The following is a 17,148-nucleotide window of genomic DNA, read 5'->3' as shown; positions in this document are numbered from 1 at the left end:
TACTTATTCTAGCACACACAAAATGATTTGGCTGTTGCCGACCCAAGCTCAAGTTCGTTGGGCGAATATATGCAATGTTTGGGAACTTTTAATCAAAACCAGTCTTTTTAAGCTCTGGATAATTATTCTTCCACAAAAACACAGAAAAAGTACCTTTACTCACCCTTCACGTCTCCCTCTCTATCTTATCACAGTCTATATAAGTCTCCAAGCATGTTCTTTTGTTTCTATCACAGCCACGAGCAACAAGCAACAAACACTACCCAATACCCAGCCTGCCTTCGTTCCTACTGTAATGGCAACTGCTGTTCTTTCCAAGCAAACATTATCCAAATGGTTCTCCAACAAGAGTTTCGTGCTAAGTGCCCATCGCCTTCATCATCATTCCAAACAGGAATCAAACGATGAACTCCAACAAATATTTCGTCGCTTGAACACTAACGGTAACGGAAAGATCGAAGGCTTTGAACTCAGATCATACTTTGCCCCTATGAGGGAGTTCATGTCACCTAAGGAGGCTCAAGGTGTGATCAATGAACTGGATGCAGCTGGTGGCGACAATTTGACGCTAGATTTTGACGATTTTGCGAAGTTGATGGAACGTGAAGGTGGGAATGATGATCTGAAAAGAGGGTTTGATATGTTCGCATTGAAGGGTTCTGGGTCCATTACAACAGAGGGCTTGCAGAGGATCTTCAGTTGCCTTGGCAACAAAATGTCCAATGAAGAGTGCAAGACCATCATACAGGCATTCGACCTCAACGGCGACTGTGTGATTGACTTCTCTGAGTTCCAGCAGTTGATGGCTTAGTCATATTAATGTTTGCACCTGTTCTATGAGTGTGTGTTAGTATATGCAAATAAGTTTACAGACATAAAAATAATGGCCTTAACGCTGTAAAATGTCTGTAAGACACCAGGTGGGTGTCCTATGTTATTAATAATTCTGAACAGGTTTGCTATAAATTATGGTGTTCAAACTTTGTAATGTCTTGTTATCTCTTAAGTTGGCAATTTGCTATTGCAATTTGAGACTTGGATGTCTCTTGACTGTCCTCATGCTCCAAAACCAAAGTAAGCAAGAGGGCACTGGAGGACAGAATGCCCTTAGAGCTTACATTAAGGAAGGAGACAAAACGAATCCTAAACATAGTTTTAAAAGTCTGATCAGATCGATCAGGATGGCTTTGATTGGATTGGTATCGGACATGATTCCCTAGTATAATTAAGCATAAATATAAGACTCTTAATATATTTCAGTTTTTAATTTGGTTGATGGGTGAGCCCAAGCCCATGAGCAGTTTATATAGGGCCCACAGCAAAGTAAATTTGGGGTTTTATCGTTGCTTTTAATCTTAGTGGTAAGAACTTAATTAGGTGGATGGTTGAAATTGTTTACAATTTTCATTAGGTATTTCCTTTTCTTCAAATAAGTAGTGGGGTTTTTTTTTTTTTTGGAAAGAACTTCACATGTTCCAAGCATTGAAAAGCTTGAAGATAAGCTTAGAAGTGCTTATATCATGCCGGATTAGCACATCACTACTCTCTATCATTCTTTGGAGAGTTCGATAGCCAATTTCAAATATGTAGACTGCATCATATTGATACAATTTTTACCCAATTATAATGGATCAATGAAAGACTGACTGAATATATAGTTGCCCCAATGGCTACAATAACTATTGTGGATGGTAAGGCCTAAGTGAAATAGTGGTTCTAACTATATATCTCTTTTTTTTTTTTTATTAGATTACAGTTATGTGAGAAGCTAACTCATCAGTTCCATCACCTCTATTGATGGCAATGTTGAAGGTGGAAGAGTGGGATTAGTGGTCGATCTCTACAATCTATGTGGAGATTTCCTTGCTATAGCTTGATGTAATACCCATTTTTTATTTTTTAATAAAGTCTGAGAATTTCTAGGAAAAAAAGAAGCTCACTCATCTCTCTATTCTATGTAAAAACCATTCGTGGGCTGCTCATCTTACTTGATCACTTCAGCTTACTGAGATATTTAGCTTGTTAGCTTTTTTTTCCTGTTTGAGATTGGGGATTTCCTAAATGATTTGCAAATAATTTAGGAAAGTAATATGATTCCCCCGAATTTTTATCAAAGTAAAATAAAAAAAAAAATCATATTTTCTTTGTTTTTTCTAATAATTTACAAAATTAATAATTGGGGAAAATGTTTGGTCTAAAGTAAAACAACTACTTCTTTTTATGCTAAAAGGTAAATTTATTAAAATGGAAGAAATAGGATCAATACAAGAAAAGAAAGCCTCAAACTCGTTCTCTTTAACCCCACCTTCGGCATTGCCATCAGCAGGGGAAAAGAGAATGCCTTAACCAATCTATAGTTAGGTATGCCATTTGCATCTCTACATAACAAATCAACAATGTGCGGTGGAAATGATACATTTGATTCTGATAACCCAGTCTTTGCCGCATCCGTAGCTAAGTAGTCAGCTATAGAATTTGCCTCTCTGAAATAATTAAATAATTCACATATAATTGTAATTGGACTAAAATAATTCAGAATCAATGTGAAACCTAAATGAAAAATAAAAGGACCAAGAATATGACCCCAAGTTGTGACATATAAACAATTAATACGTGAGATCAAATCTTGTCTTAAATAGTCCAATTGTTATGACCAAATTTTGGTAAACTTTTTACATATTATTAAATTTGTTCAAACCGAAAATTTTCAGATTTCTAATCAATTCCAAGTATGAATACTTATGACTTAATAGAAGTTAAAACCTTTCCATAAGTAAGTGGTAATCAAGTACTTAATAGCGATACCTATCAACCTGATTGGGTGCTCAAATTAATTTGGACTTAGATTTTGTGATGGGTAATTTCTAATTGGATACCTACTAAAACTAACTTGAGGAGCTCAGTTGTGATAATCTGGAAAGATTTCGCGAAGGGATGACTCGTCCCAACCTCTGGTCCCCCTTGCCATCATATTTAAAGAGAGTATCCCCTACCAAATGGATTAATTGGATCCATCCAAGGGTGGCTTGATCAGTAGAGGAAATATATTTTATTGTAAGTTGTCATTCATCACCAATGATCTTCCATCTCTATGAGTTATGAAAACTTTTGAATTTTTTGGTTTTCAGCAAAGATGGTTTATTCAGCAAAGATGGAGGGGTATTCTCTCTTATTTGGGTTGAATTTCTTTGAAAGTCACTCATTGCTACCGCGAAGCAAATGTGGTAGCCGATTTCTTAGCGAAAACAGCAGCAAGATTTGAATCAAATTCCCCTATCGAGGCCTAGCCCCTTCTCACCTCCAGGGAGCTGGAATTGGATGCGGCCCAACGGCCAAGATTCTAATTCACTTAGTTATTCGTTTTTAAAGTTTTTTGTTGGTTTGTTAGACTAAGGTCTGAGGTCCTCTCCTGCTGATGGCAATGCCGAAGGTGGGGTTGATTTCAGTTCCTTCGTCTAAGCATTGTTGAGTGTATCATTCCTCTTGTATATTCTTTCCTTTTATTAATCCAATTGATCTTTAGCGAAAAAAAAAATACTACATTGTTCTATAGGATTATTATGAAATTGAAATTTTAGCAAAAAAATGGGTTATTCGAAAAATGGGAATCCGGTGGAAGGACTTCAGGCTTGAATTAAAAGAAATATATGATAAATCAACGACGATTGATGAATGCTTTGCAAAACGTGATGTCCGTGTTTCATTGGATCAGTGGAAATACCTTATAGACATGTGAGGTGATGTGAAGTATCAGGTAATGATGCCTATACAAACCTGTTACATGTTTTCGTATTTGCTTCTTGAATATTGTATGATTTGTGTTTACACTATGGTAGGAAATGTGTTTGCAGAATAAAGAGAATAGAAAGCAACAAAAAATGAGTCACACTGTGGGCCGACAAAGTTTTGCCCAAGTTTTTGATGTAAAGGTTAGTTTCATATCATGTGAACTACACTTTATTGGATCATTTGAAGAGCCGATGATGGTATATTTTGTATTTTTTTATCCTTTTTTTATTTTATTAGCTTCAGGAGACTGGTGAAGAACCGTTAAAGATCGACTTTTACAAGATGACACATGTGAAAAAGAACTTAGAACCGGTTGATGAAGAATCAGGCAAAAAGCTGGTATATATTGTGTTTTTTATTCATAGTTATTGGGTCCTTGATCATTGTTGGTAGCTTGCTCGGTTTGCAATAATTTGTAGAAAGAGATGGAAGATAAGTTAGCAGTGTTGCCATTAGAATTACAAAAAAACAAAGAGACTCATGAGTCCATATGGACACAATCATTTGATGAGGAATCACATGGCCGAGTGCGCCTAGTTGGAGTTGGGGTAAGCCCAAAAGACCTTGAATCGTCGAAAAGTAATGCTATGCTCAACTGGAAGAACAAAGAGTTGCAAAATAAAGTGGAGATGCTAGAGGAGAAGATGGAATTCGAAAGGAAGAAGAATGAAGATGTGATTAGCAGTATGCAATCACAAATTGAAAAATTTACCCAACTCTTCATGAATAGAAGCTTGCAAGATTCAGTTAATCTAGGTAAAGATTAGCTCTTCTCAATTTTGATGTTAGAGATTATAGTTTTATCGATAACAATATCCAGAAGTTTGTGATCATCTTTTGTTTTGAAAAACCAGGAAGTAACTAATGGAGAATTCAGCTTCTACATGAATTTTATACATTTCCTACTCTTGGGTAAGACAATTCTTCCTCTCATACATGAAAGTATATATGTTAATTTTAAATTTTGATTTGTTTCATTTTGTACATGTAATAAAGTGTATGAGGTTATTTTGTAGGAAAGTAGAATAACTCCTCCGTTTTCATGATGGGAATATTGTCCCATTTTCACTTCTTATTCTTCAGTTTAACTTTTGTATGAAATCATTTTCTGTAGGAAAGACAGTATGATTGCTACATCTCCTTGGTTAACTAGAATTCTTCATTACTTCCAGACTATATGTCCAATCTTAATGAGAATTTTGCTTCTATTGTATTTTTTTTTTTTTCACAGTTATAAATTTTGAATCTTAATGAGAATTTTGCTTCTATTGTCTTTTTTTTTTTTTTTTTTTTTTTTTTTTTTTTTTTTTTCTCAGTTATAGATTTTGAATCTTAATGAAAATTTACTTCTAATGCCTTTTTTGTTTTCAATTTTAGATTCTGAATCTTAATGAAAAGTTGCTTCAATTGTCTTTCTCCTTTTTCAGTTACCTTTGAATACATGTCTAAGATGTTCTTATCAATTAGATAAATGTGCTTGTTGACTGAAATTTGTTATATGTGCAAGTTGACATAATTGAGATGCGTTTCTCTTATTCTAAGGGTTTATGAGATAGAAAATGAGGGCATCATGCTAGCAGGAGAAGTGAATGAGATCCAAGACCTTGACAAATCAAATTTGATTTACATTTCACATGATAGGAAAAATATATCTTGCTACTTTGAGTACAATGGTTTCAAAGTGTTTTCAATTTCTTTTGCTTAGGCTTAGAGAACTGAGTCTGTAGAACAATATTTTGAAATGATCCACAATCATTTTCTCTTTTGTCAAGACTTGTTTAATCATCTCAATCATTTCCTCTTTTGTCAAGACTTCTTGTTTAATATTATTTGTTTTTTTGGTTGGGTGAGTGTGGGGGGTCTATAATTGTCTAAATCTATGCAAAGGGGCAACAGCCTTAAAGGGTCATGAGGTGGCAAAGATTGGTGCATTATAATTAAAAAAAAAAAAAAAAAACCCTATAGGGGTGCTAATAAAAACAAGTGAATAATCATATCATTAGCGGTACCGATCCGTCCCAATATACGTTTTTAGTGGCGATATGTATTCTACCCCCAAAGAGTACATCTTTAGCGAGGGTAATTTTCCGCCCCTAAAGAGTACCTCTTTAGCAAGGGTAATTATCCGCCCCTAACGAGTACATCTTTAGTGAGGGTCAATATCAGGCCCTAAAGAGTACATCTTTAGTGAGGGTACTTAACCGCCCCTAAAGATGACCTCTTTAGCGGCGGATAATATAAGCGCCCCTAAAAACTCATTTTACGTGTAGGAGAAAAAAACTGCCTCTAAGCATTAGCGGCGCCACATTTAGTGATGGGTATGCGGCGGTAAAAAAAACCGCCCCTAAAATCTTCAGGGGCTGTTTTTTTAGTTTTAGCGGCAGTAAAAAAACCACCCCTAAAGAGCATTTTTTTTTGTAGTGAGTTGTGTTCACAATCATGTGATTCCTTGGTGCTTTGAACAAAATTGGTGACATCTAAAGCAGTACTTGGACAATATAATTTAAAAAATCTCACATTGTTACAGCTTTACAAGGAGATAACCAGTAGCGGATAAACTAGCCAAACATGCTGCAACATCTAGAAGTACTACTATCTAGGATACAACTCCTCATTTTGTTAATCATGAACTAAATTGGGATTTTTAGTAGAGATCGAGATATCGGTTTATGTAGTTTTCTTTTGATTGTTTGCTTTTTTACTGATAAGCATGTTGAAGGTGGAAATACAATCAAATAGATCTCTTTTGTATGCTCTCATTCTTTCGTTCTATTAATGAAATTCACTTGCTGAGTTTTGGGGAAAAAAAGAAAGAAGACTCTTTATGGCGAAGAAAAAGATATGACTGCATTTATTGATACGGGGTTTCAAATAAATTGTTCTATTGTACACAGCTATGGCTTGTCACAAAGTATACAAATAAGCTCCAACCCATGCTAATTAAAGTTGTCCGGTGAAGGATCTTCCACCTCTCAAACTCAAGTAGATAGTTGGTACATTTTCCCTTAGGTGAGTTGACTTAAATGGTGTTCTTGGTCTTTTTACAAACTCGATAGAGTTGAATTCTGTAAAATGAAGGGATGTTGATGTAGTAGCACTTGACCAGTCAGATCAGCATGACTGACTTTAGAAGCAAAGAGCCAAGAAGAACTGGTCCAATCTAGGGTTTTGGTCCAACAAGGGTTGGAAGTAATTTACTTAATAATTTATTTATTTTATTATGTCTTTTATTAGGTGGGCTAAGTGTTTATGTTCTCTCTGCTTATTTTTTTGTAGATATTGTTTTGAGCTCTTGCACTGTGTATATTTTTTTGATTTCAGTAAAAATGAATTTCTAACAAAAAGACGGTTGAGTACGTAGTAGTTTGGAGTAGAGTCGGTTTAATTAGAACTCTTCTTCGCTTTTTTTTACTTGTTTCATTTTATAGTTTTTATCATTTTTAGAGTTAGGAGTTTTGATTTCTCATTAAATACTAGTTAGTTTTTTGAGTTCTAAGTAAGTGTGTGGAAGAAGTGGAGAGAAAAAATGGTAAGTGGAGAGAGAAACTTTGCGGTGGAGGAGATTGGGATTCTGGCCGGAGGCCGCCCTCCTGATCGCGCAAAGCAGAGGCTCATCATGGATTTCCTGCGGCCCCAACAAACTCTTGGGACAGGTTGCACGCCTGCACCTGCCGTGCCTACTGTGGGTGTTTGCAATGTTGGTCTTTCTTCCCTTTCCAAAAAATCCTACTCTAAGGCGGTTGGAGGCGTTCTCCCTGATGTTGACGACCTACCTGACCCTATTCATGCCGGAAATCTCACTAAAATCGTGATTCCCCAAGATGCCTATGAGGAACGTCTTCTCCGATATCGCTTTGTTTTGGTGGCCAGAATTAATTTTCGTTTTATTTCTTTGGATGATGTTCGAAAGGAAGCTGTGAATTCTTAGAACCTTAAAGAGAAAGTTTTTATCAAACTTATGGGATTAGGTTACACTTTATTCCAATTTGAGGCTAAGAAAGACATGACAAAAATCTGGAAACAAAGTCCTATCAAGATCGGACGGCAGTTTATTCGCTTCCAGCAGTGGAAGCCAGATTTTAATATCCATGATAAAAGTACTATTTCTAAGCTTGTTTGGATTCGATTTCCTGGGCTCCCCTTTGAATATTGGCACGAGCGGATCCTCCTATCCATGGCAAAAGCCGTGGGGCGTCCCCTGGACATTGATAAAAGAACACGGACTGCATCCATAGGGAACTTCGCTCGTGTCCTCGTGGAGATAGATACTTCAGTGCAGCGGTTGGAAGACGCATTGGGAAAGTGTGGAATTTGTAAAAAGCTTGGTCATACCATCCAAAACTGCAAAGAGAAACACATCGCCGATTCCGCACGCAATGACAAGGATGATACTTGTGGTGTTGTTGAGGCTGTTTGGGTGGAGAAGTCATCTTTGGGGGCGGCTGGTGTGGAGGTTTCCGGCAGGAATGGTCGAGATTCCTCATTAGGAAAGAATTCAATTTCAAAATCGCCAACCATCTCCCATAATTGTGATCCAGCTTTGTATGGAAACTCGGATACGCAAGAGGGGATTCTTGCTATTGAGTTACCTATTTTAGAAGGATATTCCTCAGCCAATTTGAGGAATAATCCAATTGCAGATCGATTGGAGGAATCATGCAGCAGAGATGGTTCGGTTTTCTTGCCCGGGTCAGACAAAGTCAATGCGATGAACCAAGCCACTGAGACTAACTCTATTCTAGAACAATGCATTCTGGTTTCTCAAGGTTGCGCGGCTAATCCAGCTTTGGATACTGGTCCTTGTCAGGTCTCTGTCCACAGTGACCATGTGATCAATACTATTGCTTCAAGTGCTATAGATAATGGTCACCTCACCCTCCACTATCCGGAAGTTGGCACCATTGATGTTGCTGCCCTCCAGAAGGAACAATGCCACGGCATGGAAACAGTTATAAGAAAAAAAGGGAAACAATTGTTAAATGCGGAGCAGACTAGAAAGTCTGACCGTATTGCCTCTTCCAGATGTTTATGATGCATGCCCTCTTCTGGAATATCAGAGGGATGAAGAAGGATGCTGGTCGAGCAACTCTCAGCAAAATTCTTCTAGACAAGCACCCTGATGTGGTTTGTCTAGCAGAACCAATGGTGGAGGTAGCTGCTTTCCCATCTCTATTTTTTAATAAATTGGGACATGATGCATGCTTTATTCATAATATTCGCACTAATAAAAACCCAAACCTATGGGTCATTTGGAGGAGGTCACTCACCAAACCAACTATTATTTCCATGTCTGACCAGTTTATTTCTCTGTGTATAAATTGGAAAAACAATTCCATTTACCTAACTTTTGTGCATGCGAGTTGTTTTCGAGCAACTAGAAGAGAGCTATGGATGGCTCTCGCAGCGACTCCAGTTGGCTCCTCTCCTTGGCTAGTGACAGGTGACTTCAATGCCTCCCTCTTTTCACACGAAAAAAAGGGTCCTAGCACCTTTAATCTTGGGTCTGCGTCTGAGTTCAATGCGGCAGTGGATGCTTGCAACCTGATATCAGTTCCTTCTCACGGGCATAAATTTACTTGGACGAATAATAGGAATCGGGGGAATGTTTTGGCTGTTCTGGACAGGTCTTTCTGTAATGAAGAGTGGATAAACCTCTTTCATCACTGTACCTAGGAGGTGATGCAGTGTTTTTCTTCCGACCATTCCCCCCTGTGCATTACCTCGGGTTCAATGCTGAAACCTACAAATTGTCCCTTTTGCATCCAACGATTTTGGATGGACCATGAGGAATTTATGGATGTGGTCAATAAGTCTTAGAGCGAACCTGTGGATGGCTATCCAAATTTTTTCTCTTGCTCTTAAGCTGAAACGCCTCAAGCCTATTCTTAGGAGCTGGGCAAGATCAGTTTTCCCAAACCTAGATGCGGAATTAAAAGCTGCAAAAGATGACCTTCAGCAAATCCAATCTCAAATAGATGCCTCTGGTATTGATGACCATATTTTTAATTTGGAAGCCGATGCTAAATCCAGATACTTGAAAGCTCTCCTTGACCATGAAAAGCTATGGGCAGAAAAAGCAAGAAATAGATGGCTCTCTCAAGGAGACTGAAACTCTAGGTTCTTCCACTTATCTGCGAAAATCAGAAGGGAGAAGAACTCGATTCGCTCTCTTCAAAAGTCTGATGGTTCAACTACATCAAGTATGGATGAATTGGTTGTTCATGTTGTGGAGTACTATGAGACTATCCATAAAGCCAGGCCCACCCTTGAGCATGGAGCACTATTGGACTGCATTCCCCATATCCTTGACGACCTTGACATTAGAGGATTGGAAGCCATCCCAAATGATCGCCCAGACGGTTTCTCTGGTGCTTTCTTCAGACATTGTTGGGAGCTGATTGCTTTTGATGTTTGCTGTGCTGTGAAGAGTTTTTTCAGATCTGGAACCCTTCCCAAACGAATCAATAATAGCTTCTTGGTCCTCATCCCGAAAATGGAAGGTGCAACTTCTCTGGACAAGTTTAGGCCGATTTGCATGCAAAATTTTTTCTGTAAAATCTTGTCCAAGGTTATGGCCATAAGGCTCTCTTCTCTCCTCCCTAAGCTCATCTCAGAAGAGCAAGGCGCCTTTCAGAAGGGCAAGGTTATTCAGTCCAATATCAGCCTCGCTTCAGAGTTAGCTAATCTCATGTTTGACTGTACAAGAGGTGGAGGTATGGGGATAAAAATAGATATCCAAAAAGCCTTTGACACTGTATCTTGGAGCTTTCTTTTCCAGGTCTTGAAAAAGTTTGGTTTCCCTGATACTTGGATTGATTAGTTGCATCAAATTCTTCGTACATCCTGAATTTCAGTGTTGCTCAATGGAGGTCCGGTTGGGTTCTTTGGTGTTGAGCGAGGGCTGCGTCAGGGTGACCCCATCTCCCCTCTTTTATTTATCCTTGCCGAGGAGGTCCTGTGTAGGGGAATCCGCCTTATGCTTCAAGACAAGAAACTGCAAGCCATTAAGGGACCTCATGGTGTCCAAATGCCTGGTTTTCTCCTTTTTGCAGATGATATTTTCTTCTTTTTAAATGGCTCCATCAGATATGTCAGACATTTCAATGACTTCTTTACAAAGTATCAGCAGTTTTCTGGTCAACAAATCAACCTCAACAAGAGTAAACTGTGGGAGAAAGTGAGAAACAGAAAGAAAACGAAAGTCAAGAAACCCTCGTTTTTGGCTTTTGTAATTCGATTTTTTTTTTTAATAAAGTGTGTTTGAACCAAATAGTTTGGTTTAAAACGGTTCGGTCCGATATATTCGCGTTTTTACCAATTAGAAAAAAATCGCGAATTTTAACGAATTCTATTCATAATTCGGATTCGGTCAGAATTTTTCGTTTAATTCAGAAAAATTCTGTTCACACGAATTATTCGTGAATAATTCGGCGAATTTAATAACTCTGAGTGGTAGCAGAGCCTAAGCGCCTGCTATTTCGTTTTGACCATTGATTTTTTGATAATTAATCCAAGTCGTCGATTGCCCCCATACCTCTATTAGGGCTTCCTACTTCTACATCTGGTTCTCGATTTTATATGAAGCTGTTTCTTTTATACCTCTTATTTGACCACCATTGTTCGACCAGCATTCGTCGAAATTGTCACTGGTTTCCCTAGTGTACTCCCCCGTCTCAATCTTGATTGTAACATCACTTTCTTTTGGAATAGAACTGTATTTGAGCATCTTTTGATCTTCATCTCTGATGAAATTTTGGATCCGATCAATCAAGACCTTTGTTTGAGCAATCATGGAGATTAGGTCTGGGAGATTGTAGAGGGGTTCTTGCAGAACTCGAAAAGTGGCTAGAGCTGAGAGGATAGTAGCAGATGTTAATGGAGCTTCCACCAGCATGCAAACACCAAAGGTGATGACTAAAACTAATGTTGGTGATGTCCAGAAGAGAAAGCAAACAACCGATCATATAGTATAGACACTACTTCAACCAACTTCTCTCACTTTCTCCAATCTAACTATACAGTACAAATACATATACATAAAAAATACCAATACAAGTTAGAAAAGGCTTAGGAAAAATGAAATACAATTTGTCTATGCCTCATGGAAGAGGGTAGAGAATACAATTTGTTTGCATTAGTAGTGTTCATCTCTACTGGTGCCGGTTCATGCGTTTGGTTAAATACCACGTGTGAAACGTGAACATGTAAATGTATACGGAAGGAAGACTTCGAAGAAAGCGAAAAAAAAAAAAGAAGGAAGAATTTTTTTTTTGGACAAAAAAATAAAATTCATTAACTAAAATCGGTAAGAGAGAACCTCCTGCCGAGGAAAGACATATTTACAAGGAAAGGGGGGAGGGGGATAAACCCACCAAGTTTTTGAAAGACAAAAATTTAAAGCACCTCCAGCCAGGAAATGAGCTTCCCTATTCATAGATCTAGGAATGAAACCAAATTTAATTGTGGAAAATTCAGAAGAAGGAGCCAAAATATCATCAACTTCGAGAGTGGTTTGACTAGTCATCCTCGTAGATTAGTTCTTTTGACTAATCTTTGCGGCACCTGATCCAGGCAAGATAAAGAGGCTAGCTAGGGGGTAAGAGATCAGTACGTGGTTGCATGGTCTCTACACCAGTGCAGGGGCCAATGGGAATGTGCTTTGGGCCATTATTATGATGGGATTATGGGGGCAGACAGTAATTTTGGAGATTTTTTATCTGGGCGTAGGAACCATGTGATCAAGGTAGTGTTCTTTAACAAATAGGCAAAAGAACCCTTTCAATATGGTGTTGTCTACTCAATGCATAGGGCCAATGGGAGGAGGGTATGCTGGATCATCTTCAGCGCACAGGGTGGGGGGAAACTTCTTGTTTTTTTGATCATATGTGTCTAGGCATAGACAACACTAGACTGGTAATTTTTTTTTCCCAGAAAAATAATATTTGGATTCATCAAACCTTTCTCATTAAGAAATTTAGAGAAGAGGAGAGAATGATCATATCCAAAAATCTACATGAGAACGTTTTCGTACAGTCCTGCATGTGATCAATATATGAATTCTTTTTTTTGGTAAGATCTACATATGAATTCCGCCAAGCCTCTTTCTCGGTCACATAGGTTTATGGAGTTCTTGTGTTGATCATAGGAGTGTACGAAAAGTTCTCATATATGAAGGTGTTCCTTACCCTTCCTCCACTTCATATTAATTGGTAATTCCCCTATTAATCGCTAATGATAAATTTCTTCAAATAGCATAAGCAAAATTCCTCGCACAAGGCTATGTCCACCAGCCTAGCTCAGTGTATGTTTGAAAGGTATTCTAACATTCATCCAGATACTTGTTTTTATGGAAGTAAAGTCAAAGATGATCTTGGGTTTAAGTCATAAAAGCCACATATACAATAAGAGAGGGATAGGCACACTGCCCATGTGTGATAACGTAGCAGAGGGATCAATGAGGGTGCCGGATGAGATGCGTAAAATTCATTTAAAAAAGAGGAAGTCGGGGAAGATGAGAGATAGACAGAATGTATGCTTATTTACATCTTTTGCCACAGGTAATGGTCAGGGCCATAGGGCTAGTTAGGAGCCTGTAAGTTGATGGTGAATAAAAGAAGAAATCTTTTATCATTTTGCTTTTTGTTGACTCTTAATGGTTAAGAAAGCTTAATGTAATTATTGATCAAGTATGAATGAGGACTTAGGAATTTGGATTGTAAATATTTGGGCCACTAGGGTTTGGTCCTGTTAACTCTAATATGTAATAGGACACTATGTAGGTTTTGAAGGTTTAAATGTTTGGGATGGAATGTTGTGAACTATGCATGGATGCTTGATTTTGAATTCTGATCATTTTGATAACCGCCCGCGAGGGTGTGACTATACCCTTATCCCGGGTTTGGGTCGTGATAGTTGAAGGAAAAATGGAGAAAATGAAGAATAAAGGAGAATAAAAAAAGCAAATAGTGGGTCCCACTTAATTGTGGATTAATGAAAGAGAGAGAGAGAGAGAGAGAGAGAGAGAGAGAGAGAGAGAGGGATTAAGTTGAAGAGGTTGCCGGTTTTACCTCTTATATTTGTCATCTACCTAATGTTGTAGGAGATAGATGATTTGGTCGCGATATTTATTTCACTCATGATTGGGTCTTTCTACCAGGTGTTCTGTCCGTGGCTTTCAGGGGTATTCACATTTGACATCATCTCGCTCTGATCGAGATCTTTGGGGATGATTTCATACTTCGGTTCGGTGGAGGAGTTTTAGGACACCCTTAGGGAAATGCACTGGGTGTCGAGCTAATCAAGTTGCCCTAAAAGTGTATGTACAAGCTCGTAATGAGGGAAATGTTCATATTCGCGAAGGTAATGAAATTATCCATTCCTATGTCCAGGAGAGGATTCGGGCTTGGTTTCTAACGAAGTAATATAAAGGAGTTATTCACACCTCCTTTGTTTGAACATGTGTCGCATAATGACCGTATTAGGACAGCAACCCTAGTCCTTGTATTAGAACACTTTTTTTTTTTTGGTATTAGGACGCTTGAACACGTATGGTGATGCAATTAAATATTCTAATAAACTTTCCCCTTTCTTACTTGCCTGCTGTCCTTGTGAACGTAAATAACCCCCACCTACAATTACCTTTCCCTCACCTGCTCTTAGTTTCCCCTTCCCTGCTTGCCCGCCTTACCCTATAAACCCAAATAACCCCCACCTACAACTACCCTTCCCTCATCCATTCTCACTTTCCCCTTCCTTGCTCACCCGCTTCCCCGTAAATCCTCATATTCCCCACCCCTATCCTTTGCAACCACCTTCAATCTTTCTTTAAGCAATTTTGCTTGTTTCTGATATCTCCTTGACTCAAAACTTATCAGAATATAGAGAATACTCACTGGAATGATGTCCGATCTTTGGTCCTCGGTCGTTTTAGGGGAGGACCTTTTAGTTTATGGCCTGCATTTTTGGGTTATGCATTTCACCCCAAACTCTTCGATACTATGTGATGTGGTGTTTCTCAACACAGTCGGAATGAAGATGTTGGTGCTATTGGTTCGCTAGTTTTCCCATTGGAGTCACGAATGACATCCCCACCTCCTGCTCGACCAGGGTTCCCCATGGAACTACCATCAATGTTTATCTTTGACCAGGCGAGTGGAGGCTTGCACCAAATGACTTCAAGAATGGAGGGAGGGATGCCTGGAGCTGCATGTAACCCTAGCTTCCTGCAGCAAAGAAGATCAGCAGTAGACCGAATGACCCCTTTTAAGTCGAGATTAGACTCCTTAAGCGTTCTCAATACTTTCTTGAACAGCAGAGAGGCATCCCTACTTTTACCACCATGCCATCGATGATTCCTTTCTTGCCACATAGTGTCGGTCACTATAATCAAGCCAGCCGCCCAAGGGTCCTTTACCGACAAATTCTTCGCTTTCGTTTCCACCAGGAGATCAATTCAGCAATTGAGGATTGATCCTTCCAAATCAAACCAAAACAGCTCAAGAAATTTTCCTAGAGGATCCGAGATACACTGCAATTTAAGAAGAGATGGGGCAAAGTCTCAGAGTGGAAACAACACATGATGCATTTGGAGGCTAAAGAGATGCCTTTTTTCCTAATGATATCATCAGTAGGAAGCTTCTTGTGACACAGACGCTAGCCAAAGGTTGACTGACAAGGAGAGAGGCCTTTCATCCAGACCAGCTCATGCCAAGGAACCTTGGGATTTTGGCGGCGAATATCATTCCAAGCGGAGACAGTACTAAATTGACCAGAGGTGGAGAGGGTCCAAACACATTTATCTTCTATGAATGTGGGATATTGATAGTTGAAGCAGCTATAAAAAAATCTTCAAGAAGAGAAGATGAAACCGTGGGGAAGTTCCACTCATTATTGTCAATAAAGTTTGCAACTGTCATGGAGGAAGATGCAAACAAATCATCTCTCAAACTCGCTTTTTCTTGAAAAGATTCAGAGTCAACCCATCTGTCTTTCCAGCAGTTTATAGATAACCCATTACCTACCACCCATCGCTCCTTGTTAGAGACAAGAGACCACATTCTCCGAAGGCCTGGCCAAATCGTGGAAGATTTATATCCTTTCTTAAGCTCCCCATTTTTCCTCAAAAAGCGAGCATTAATAATATTGCTTAGGGCTGATGATGAGTGCCTTATATTCCATACCTGCTTACAGAGAAGAGCTTTGTTGACATCCCTCAAATGCCTAATTCCAAGCCCTCCTTCTTGTTTAGGCTTGCAGATTGAGTCCCAATTAACTATAACTCCTTTGGCTGTTTCAGGATCGCCACTCCAAATGAAATTCTGCATCCATCTCTCCATGATGTTTAGTAAGGAGCTAGGCCACCAGTAAATAGAGAAGTTGTGGGACGGCATACCAAAAATAACAGATCGAACCAGTTCCACCCTACCAGCCATGGAGAGGAGCTTTCCTTTCCAACCAGCCATCCTTCCTTTAATTTTATCCATCACCGGGAGGAGAGGTTCACGAGTGACCCTACCCTTGAAAATTTCCACTCCCAGATATTTTGTAGGGAACTTGCAGATGGAGATTCCAAGGGTATCAAAGATGAGTTGCTTCCTATCTAGAGACATCTTCCCCAGAGATGCTCTACACAAGTTATTGACAGACATAGGCTTTGTGAACATGTCAGCTTGGTTACTTTCTGACTTCACATAATCGATATCTATCATTCCTTCATCTATGTGCTATCTCACAAGATTGTGTCTGAAACATATGTGCCTCCTTCACCATTGTATATCCGATTCTTGGCTATATGTATAGCCGCTTGATTATTACAATGTAGTGATATTGAAAGCGTTGATTTTTGCCACAATAGAATATTCGCCATTAAGTTTCTAAGCCATTCGGCTTCCATTCCTGCCTTTTCTAAGGCTATAAACTCAGCTTCCATGGTAGAACTCATCTCATAAGATTGTTTTGTGGACTTTCATGAGATGGCATTGCCTGCTAGTGTAAATACATATCTACTAGTTGCTAAGGACTCGTTTGTATCCGAGATCCAATTTGTATCACAGTACCCTTCCAACACCGCTGGTTTACCACTATAGTGCAAACTATAGTTTATAGTACCTTTTAGATACCTCAGCAACCTATCAACTGTGCTCCAATGCTCTTTACTTGGATTGTAAGTATGTTGACTCAATTTTCTTACTGTAAGGGCAATATTAGAACGCGTATAATTCATTTGATATGTGACTGAACCAATAATTTGAGAAAATCTTTTTTGATTCACCGGTTCACCCAAGTTTCTTTTCAAATGACATCCCAAATCAAAAGGTGTTTTAACTGCTGAAACTTCATAGTACCCATATTTTTTAAGTA

The 17,148-nt window shown here is 38.8% G+C and overlaps 2 protein-coding genes across 2 annotated transcripts; both read left to right on the top strand.

Annotated features, from left to right (window-relative positions):
- The first annotated feature begins 295 nt into the window (after window positions 1-295).
- Window positions 296-811, top strand: LOC122067811 (probable calcium-binding protein CML41). The gene has a single exon (XM_042631653.1). It carries the CDS (start codon window positions 296-298, stop codon window positions 809-811), a length of 516 nt encoding a protein of 171 aa, XP_042487587.1.
- Window positions 812-3,601: 2,790 nt separating this feature from the next.
- On the top strand, window positions 3,602-4,556 carry LOC122067810. The gene is made up of 4 exons (XM_042631652.1): window positions 3,602-3,691; window positions 3,837-3,929; window positions 4,027-4,128; window positions 4,209-4,556. The coding sequence occupies exons 1-4, from the start codon at window positions 3,602-3,604 to the stop codon at window positions 4,554-4,556; spliced, it is 633 nt and encodes a 210-aa protein (XP_042487586.1).
- The last annotated feature ends 12,592 nt before the right edge of the window (window positions 4,557-17,148 follow it).

The sequence above is a fragment of the Macadamia integrifolia genome, unplaced genomic scaffold, assembly GCF_013358625.1.
Source record: "Macadamia integrifolia cultivar HAES 741 unplaced genomic scaffold, SCU_Mint_v3 scaffold3135, whole genome shotgun sequence".
In the NCBI taxonomy this organism is placed as follows: Eukaryota; Viridiplantae; Streptophyta; class Magnoliopsida; order Proteales; family Proteaceae; genus Macadamia; species Macadamia integrifolia.
The sequence above is the reverse complement of the archived record's forward strand: the minus strand, read 5'-3'. Positions and strand labels throughout refer to the sequence as shown.